General features: G+C 42.2%; 1 protein-coding gene across 1 annotated transcript; it reads right to left on the bottom strand.

Annotated features, from left to right (window-relative positions):
* Positions 1-711: 711 nt before the first annotated feature.
* LOC138892272 (uncharacterized) lies at positions 712-1,365 on the bottom strand. The gene has a single exon (XM_070175977.1). The coding sequence runs from the start codon at positions 1,363-1,365 to the stop codon at positions 712-714; it is 654 nt and encodes a 217-aa protein (XP_070032078.1).
* Positions 1,366-9,285: the final 7,920 nt, after the last annotated feature.

Below are 9,285 nucleotides of genomic sequence, written 5' to 3'. Positions count from 1 at the left end.
AGAATCATGTCAAAATCAATCATACTAAGCAATAAAAGATCAACTCTCATCTCCAATCCCCCCAATGGTCACCACACACGATCGATACACATGGTCCATAATAATAGAATCGCCCACCGACGTAGATACATGAACATGTGAAACTAAGGACTCACAGGGTATATCCAGATAACAAGCAAAATATGATGATACATACAAATAAGTGGAACCAGGGTCAAATAATATAGAAGCAACCATGTGGCATACTGAGACAATACGAGTGATCACTGCGTCTGAAGTAACGACCTTTAGCCTGGCAGGGAAAACATAGCATCGAGCCTGACCGCCACCTGATCGGCCTCCCCCTCTAGGGCGACCTCTAGCTGCCTGAGCCCAAATGGGAGCTGGCTGAGCTGGTGGTGAAGTAACTGGTGCGGAAGTCACAACCCGACTCCTCTACTGAATTGGACCTCCCAAAAGACGGAGACAATACCTATTCATATGACCAAACTCTCCACACTCAAAGAAACCTCGCTCTGACAATGGTGGCAGGTACTGAAGCGGACCCCGAGAACTAGAATAACTACTAGAGGGACCTAACACAGATGAACCCTGAACTGATAGAGCACGAGATAAACTCTGATCTAGGAGGGCACTGAGAGATGACTGACCCGGACGAGCACTATATGAACCATGTCTAGCTGATGCACCACGATGAACCGAACGAGCCATTTAAGCGGGCCAATAAGGACGACCCCTGTTATGGTGGGACTGCCCTCTAGAAGAAACACCACTGAAACCACCCAAACCACGAGGCCTCTTGGCCTCACTCTCCCCACGCTCCAGACTACAGACCTTCTTTAGTCGCCTAGCAATATCAACCACCTCGTCGAACCTAGCACTTGATGCAATCTCCCGAGTCATAACAAAGTGTAGTCTATAGTTGAGGCCATCAATGAACCTCCTAATCATCTCCCTCTCTGTGGGAACCAACCAGATCACGTGAAGAGCCAACTCTGAAAATCTCATCTCATACTGGGTCACGGACATACCCTCCAGGCATAGCCACTCAAACTGCCTATGCAACTCCTCCCGACAGGTCTGTGGTACAAACTTCTTCAAGAAGAGAAGGGAGAACTCATGCCACAAAAGTGGTGCAGCGTTGGCTCGTCTGCTCAACTCATAGGCCTCCCACCATCTGAAGGCTGCCCCCGATAGCTGAAAAGTAGTAAATGAGACTCCACTAGTCTCAAGAATATCTGTCGTGCGAAGAATCTGCTGGCACATGTCCAAGAAGTCCTGAGCATCCTCTAACTCAGCCCCACTGAATGATGGAGGCCGGAGCCTCCCAAACCTCTCTAGCCTCTTATGCTCCTCGTTACTCATAGGGGGACCCAACTGGACCTGAGTAACTGCAACCGGCTGGGCTGGTAGTACCCTCGGTGTCTGAATTCCCTGAACCACTTGCTCCGGAGTACGGGCGACGGGAGTCTGAGCACCTCACCCAGCCTGAGAAGTGGCTGGTGCGGCCTGAACTGAAACTGCCTGAGCAAGGCTAGTGCATATAGTAAATATCTAGGCTAGAGCCTCCTGAAGGCCTGGAATCAAAATGGGAACAGCTGGTGCCTGAGCTGGTCCCACCAACTTAACCACATCTGGGATCTACTCCTAAGCTAGAGCAACTGGTGGGTCTAGAGGTGCTGCTCTAGCTGCTGTACGAGCTGCACCTCGGCCTCTACCGTGACCCCGACCTCTCGCGGCCCTAGTTGGTGGTACTGGTGGCCGTCCGTTGCACGTGTCCTCACCATCTGTAAGAGAATAGAATAATAAAAGTTTAGTTTCTGAAATCAACAAATCCGCACGACAAGAATACAAGAAAGTAAAGTTTTTCTAAGGGTTCGGTAGCCTCTCGAAGATAAGTACAGACATCTCTGTACCGATCCGCAAGACTCTACTAAACCTGCTCATAATTCACGAGACATATGTAACCTAGGCTCTGATACCAACTTGTCACGACCAAAAACTCAACATGTCATGATGACGTGAATCATAGTGCTAAGCAAGCCGACATCCACAACTAACCACATATTTTTAAAATGAAAAAATAATGAGACAAGTTTAATAGTGAAAATCTCATAAATAACTGCTAAGAAAATACCGTGACTCAATACAAAATCCCCCAAAATCCGGGTGTCACTAAGTACATGAGCATCTAAATGACAATACAGTCTAACTGCTAAAAACAACTGTCTAGAAGGATAGAACAGTGCAAATAAACTAAAAAGAAGGAGAGTCGAGGTCTGCGGACGCCAAGACAGCTACCTCGATAGACTCCAAGTAGATAAAGCTCCATAGCTAGCAACCGCCGTGTTCAAAAGTACCTGAAACTCCACACGAAGTGCAGAGTGTAGTACGAGTACAACTGACCCAATATACTCAATAAGTAACAGGACTAAAGTTGGGCTGAAAGCAGGGACGAGCTCAGAAAGGTACAGTCCAAATCCAGATTATAATAGTACAGATATGATAGGAAAAATAACAGTAATACCTCAGAGAAAACTCATAATCAGTTGGTACACAGTGCAAGAATGTAGACATGCTTTCAAGTTAACAGTTTAAGCTCAACACAGATAAAATATGCCAAGAATGGCTGATATGAGGAATGTTACATCTCTATATCTACACATCAAAAGTGCATGCCACATGTAATGAATCACAATGATAACCTCACGTACTCACATTATCAGAGTACTCAATCGGACTATCTCAACTCTCACTCATCACACTCGGTCACTCATCATTGTACGGTACCTGCGCTCACTGCTGGTATGCCAGACTCCGGAGGGCCGAATTCTGCCCAAGCGCTAATAAAATCTGCTGCAGCGTGCAACTCGATCCCATCATGAATCAATAATACCTGCTCCGACGTGAATCCCGATTCCATTATGAGTCAATAGTACCCGCTGTGGCGCGCAGCCCGATCCTATTAATATCACTCACAAACAGGCCCTCGGCCTAACTCGATCATCAATCTCTCCAGTCTCTCGGGCTCACAGCACTCATGACAATCAGCCCAAAACAATGATACATGATGTAACAATAAATGGTAACCGAGACTGAAATATGATATGCAAATGATGAATGCTACTAAGTACATAACTGCAATTTAAGCAAATAACTCAACAACAAAAGAACGACCTTTGTGGGTCCCAAGAGTACCAGCATATATCCTAAGCATCATTTCTAACATGAATCACAGCTCAATTTCTCTAAAACATGGTGAATACATGAATAATATCAAGATTTGATAATTACATAGTTCCACGGAATCAACCGAGTCATAATTACTATGGTACACGCCCACACGCCCGTCACCTAGCATGTGCGTTACCTCAACACCAACCACCTAACACGTATTTCACGGATTCATACCCTCCAGAACCAAGTTTAGAAGTGTTACTTACCTCAAACCGCGCAAATCCCTACTCTAACAAACCCTTGCCTCACGAATTGGCCTCTAAACGACTCGAATCTAGCCATAAACAACTTAATAGAATAAACACAAGCTATATGAATCAATTCTATATGATAAAGCTAGGTTCTTTAACAAAAGTCAAAATGTCAACCCCGGGCCCACATCTCGGAATCTGATAAAATTAACAAAATTCGAACACCCATTCAATAATGAGTCCAACATTACAACAATTACTCAATTCCGATCCCAACTCGACCTTCAAATCTTCAAATTATAGTTTATGAAGTTTCTAAAATTTTTCCCAAATTTTCCAACCCAAAATACTAATTAAATGGTAAAACCAATGATAGATTCATGTATATTAACCAAATCCGAGTTAGAATCACTTATCCCAATCAATTACTTGAAAATCCCTCCAAGAATCGCCTCAATCCGAGCTCCCAAAGTCCAAATGTGAAATAATACTCTAACCCTCGTTTTTGAAATTTTATATTCTACCCAGATGCTCCTCTTCGCGATCGTGGAAAGTCCCTTGCGATCGCGAAGAACAAAAATTATGCTGCCCTCAAAGTACTCTTCACAAACGCAAACAAACTATCGTGAATGCGATGCATAGAATCTCAACCTACGCGATCGCACGCCTCCTCACGCGATCGCGATGAACAAATGAGTGGCTTCTAGGCCACCCCTCCTTCCTTCTTTGCGAACGTAACACCTATCACGCGTTCGCGTAGCATTGACTCCCCAAGCTTCACGATCATAGACCCATTCTCGCGAATGCGTAGAACAAATTCCCTAGGCAGCCAAACAACCCTTCGCGATTGTGGACCTCCACTCGCGATCGCGTATAAGGAAACCAGCAACACATGCATCAGCAACTTCAGCAAATCTTCTAAGTCAAATTTCAATCTATTAACCATCCGAAATCCACCCGAGGCCCCCGAGATCTTAACCAAACATACCAACAAGTCCTAAAACCTCATACGAACTCACTCATAGCCTCAAATTATATCAAACAATACTAAAACCATGAATCGCACATCGATTCAAGCCTAATGAACTTATGAACTTCTATCTTCCAAAACTAATGCCGAAACATACCAAACCAACTCCGATTGACCTCAAATTTTGCACACAAGTCATTAATGACATAACAGACCTATTCCAGCTTCCAAAACCAAAACCCAGGCTTCGTAACCACAAAGTCAACTCTCGGTCAAACCTCTCAACTCTCCAAACTTCAATTTTTCCAACTTTCACCAATTCAAGCCAAAATCATCTACGGGCCTCCAAATCAATATCCAGACATACTCCTAAGCCTAAAATCACCATACGGAGCTATCAGAACCATCAAAACTCTATTCCGGAGTCATTTACACATAAATCAACATCCAGTCAACTCTTTCAACTTAGACTTCCAACCTTGGGACTAAGTGTCTCAACTCATTCCGAAATATCTCCGAAACCAAACCAACCACCCCGACAAGTTACATAACAACAAACAAACACAGAATATGCAATAAATGGGGGAACAAGGCTATAATACTTAAAATGACCGACCGGGTTATTATAAATCGGCAACTCCAGACTAGTCTGAAATGATCCAAAACCACCCCGAAACTCATCCGAGCCCCTCGGGATCCCGTCCGAACATACCCACAAGTCCCATAACATAACACGGACTTACTCAAGGCCTCAAATCACGCATAACAACATCAAAATTATGAATCGCACCTCAAGTCGAACTTAATGAACTTTTGAACTTTCAACTTCTACAACTCGCGCCGAATCATATTAAATCAACTCGGAATGACCTCAAGTTTCACATGCAAGTCCCAAATGACACAACGGAGCTATACAAACTACCAGAATTGTAATCCGGGTCTGATATTAACAAATTCTACTCCAGATCAAACCTCTCAACCTTCCAAACCTTCAACGTTTCAACTTTCGCCAAAATGCACCGAATCAACCTACAGACCTCCAATTCCAAATTCGGACATACACCTAAGTCCAAAATCACCATACAAAGCTACTGGAATCATCAGAACACCATTCTTTAGTCATCGACACAAAAGTCAAACTTGGTCAACTATTCCACCTTAAAACCTCCTAGTTGAGAATTATTCTTCCAAATCAACTCCGGATCACCTGGAAACCAAAACTGACGATTCACACAAGTCATAATACATCATATAAAGCTACTCAAGACTTCAAACAGCTGAACGGAATGCAAATGCTCAAAACGACCGGTCGGGTTACATCCTCCCCTACTTAAACATACATTCGTCCTCGAACATGCCAGGAGTCATTCCAAAGCTTTCAAATCACTGCATGAGTTCACCAAACATACACCTAGGGGTGATCCCACATCACCCCAATCAATGTAAGCCTGACAACACAACTTAACTGAAGATTTTACCTCATCCTTACTCCATAAACCTTAGAACCCAATCCTCCACATCCGAAACTCATCATAAGACCCGAATCTAGCATCAATACACTGTATAAGCCTGAACAAGCTGAATCGAGCCACAACCTTAGCCCAAGGTATAATCACATGATATTCCACACAACTTAGATATCCATAGTAATAACTTTCGACCACCATAGCTGTCCAACAACAATCTTGGTAGCGATAATACACTTCATATCAAATACAACCTCGTTCTGGACCTTCGCAATGCTGCTAATGATAAAAGAAACATGCAAAAACTCATAACCACCCATGAAATGAACAAGTCAAGAAGCTTCTCTTCCGACGAGGCTATTGCCCAATTCTAGGAGAAAATATGGTATCATCCTTCCAAATACTCCTCATCCCGATACGATAGAGCAAATCTCAGGTCTAGAAATCTCGTCTCAGCCAATACAAGCAGCCTGTCTAACAAGTCACGCCAAAACCACATGGGTTCTTACACAACATGGTGCGTACACTAAACATGTAATAACTCAAATATGCAGAAAAATAGAAAGAAAGCAAGGTACAAGGACTACCTAACAACTACAACACACATAAAAACAAAGTATATTTTCATTAACTCATCCCGCGAAGGGAAAATAAAACACAAAGTTAACACAAGGAAGGGTATCCCACATAACTCCATTGTGGCGCGCAACCCAATCCCAACTATATCAATCTACATAGGGATACCCATCAAGCCAACATCAAGCACGATAGAGTGCACAAATATAACTGTGGAAAGATGAATAAAAATAGTACAACATGGAGAAATGTAGGCACAACTAAGGTGCAATAAGCAAATCAATATCACAAGGGTCATCTCACCCATATCGTCATAAGGCCTAAATGGGATTACAACATGCGTACAAATAGTCATATAACTTCACAACCCATCATAGCATAATAGAGAAGCAGATAGCATAGACTGGGGCACGAATAACATCCATTATACCCGATAATATACCCGTGGTAACCATTACATAAGAGAAACCAAACCTTATCTGATATAGAACATACGTTATCATTAGGCTTACAAGTAGCCCCAAAACCAATTCTGATCATCCCCAAGCAGATGAATAACCTTCCCATAAGTCCATAGCAACCTATCCATAACATATGCCATCAGTTATCCAATTATCAACATTTCTTCACAATGTGCAATCAAGGAATAGTCTACCCACAAGGACACCCAGCCCCTAAACCTCTTGAATACCATAATTCCATACCCGATCTCAACCCCGCTACTACAATGGCTGATACATCACTCATACTCCATCATCTTACGAAAACACCCACATAGGCATTTCATACCACGTTGCAATACCCGAACCTCAGAAGCCCAAAACCAGGCGATCACCATGACACTAATCAAGCATCCAGAGGTCAAAACACAAGGTGCCTCCTGAAAAGCTCTTCACATGCGATGTCCAATGGTGCCAGCATTCTCTTAACTTCTGAAATCATTTGTGCCATTTAGGACTAGTGACCCCCTCTAAGAGAAAACCATAATGCACAACATATTTCTTATGCCAGTAGTAATGGGATATGTCAAATTATCATCAGAAAGACATACGTTCATAATTTTTCAACAAAGAGCACAAGGGCATGATAACCATAAAATACAGATAGGGGTTTGACATATAAAGCATGACTACGGTTAAATCAATTTAGAAATGATTTCACAAATGCCCATCTTATCCAATTAGGAAATTATAATCCTAAAACCTGATCTCTAGCATGAAAAGGTAAGCTCGTGTAGTCATACAAGAATTTTACATGTATCATGGAGAGAACACAATCAAATCAAGGCATAGTTGAAGCCTAAAGTCTAATCCAATCATTTTTCATACATATCACCCGCATATACGCTTGTCACCTCTCATATACATCGTGTCACATATATTACAATTAACCAAATAAGTTTTAAGCCTAAGGGTTATTCCCTCAAACAAGAATAGGCAAGATACTAACGTCAAACAGGCCAAATCAACCCTCTAAATTTACCTTTCCTTAAGAAAGCACCTATGACTCACTCGAATCTAGCCAAAAGAAACTCAATAACGTCAAACAAAGCTAGAGGAAATAACCCCAAATAATAAAACTTTGATCTTTAATCAAATCCCAAAAAGTCAACTAAAATCAACCTAGAACCACATGGTCAAAAAACAAGCCAAGCAGTAGATCTCGACTACCCATAACCCCGCGAGTCTAAATATATAATTAGATTTTAAAATCGAGTCCAAATCGACTCTCAAATCCCTAATTTTTACTCTCTTAAATTGTAGACAAAACTCCCAAATTTTTTCTTTCAAATCCCACAATCTATATGTAATAATCCATGGAAAAAATGTATATAATATTAAAATTAAGTGGAAATCACTTACCCTCAAAGTGGTGATGAAATTCTCCCAAATAATCGCCTCTAACCGAGCTCCAAAACTCCAAATAATGAGAAATGAACTAAAACCCTCGAAATAGAAGGACAAAAACTACACTTCTATGCACTTTCTTCCGCGAGAAATAGCTCGCATCCATGAGATCTCCACTACTCAACCAACCTCGCACCTGTGAGCAGTTAACCGCTTATGTGGCACCACAGGTGAGCAAAAATCCCGCATCTTCACATGGGCGACTGAAGGAGCGAAGTTCCAGCTCCAGTTCCCCCTTCACATCTACGCTATCATCATCCACATGTGTGATGTCGCACCTACGCACCAAACCTGGTAGGTGCGACACACCAGCACTAGGTCTACCACTCAACTCCAAAATGGTCAGGAACCCATTCGAAACACATTCGAGCCATCCCCACCCCCAAACCCCGTCCGAACATTCCAACAAGTCCTAATTCCTTCTCTAAACCTAACAAAAGACTTAAAACACCAATAATAGCTTCAAAACTAAGGATAAGCAATCAAAACACATGTGATACCTTTTTTAAGTTCATGAACCCTCAAACTTCAAATCAAGCGTCTCATTCATGCCAAATCGATCCGGAATGAATCCAAAATTTGCAACAAGTCCCAAATGACAAACGAAACTAATCCAACTTCTGAAACGACAATTCGATCTGATATAATCAATATCTATCCCCGGTCAAACTTAGGAACTCTCCAAAATTTCAAATTGTCAACTTTCGATAAATAGCGCCAACACACCCTAGGAACCTCCAAATCCAAATCTGACCTTACGGCCAAGTCAAAAAAAAACCATACGAACCTATTGAAACCATAATATCACCAATCTATGTCATCTACTCGAAAGTCAAACCTTAGTCAACTCTTACAACTTAAGCTTCCAACCATGGAACTAAGCATTTTGATTTATTCCAAACCCTTTCTGAAACCAAACCAACCATCCCTGCAAGTCC

The sequence above is a fragment of the Nicotiana tomentosiformis genome, chromosome 5 (genome assembly GCF_000390325.3).
Source record: "Nicotiana tomentosiformis chromosome 5, ASM39032v3, whole genome shotgun sequence".
In the NCBI taxonomy this organism is placed as follows: Eukaryota; Viridiplantae; Streptophyta; class Magnoliopsida; order Solanales; family Solanaceae; genus Nicotiana; species Nicotiana tomentosiformis.
The sequence above is the reverse complement of the archived record's forward strand: the minus strand, read 5'-3'. Positions and strand labels throughout refer to the sequence as shown.

What these genes read in the sequence shown, in the direction of transcription:
- LOC138892272 (XM_070175977.1), bottom strand. Translation starts at nt 1,365, where the DNA reads ATGAGTAACGAGGAGCATAAGAGGCTAGAGAGGTTTGGGAGGCTCCGG.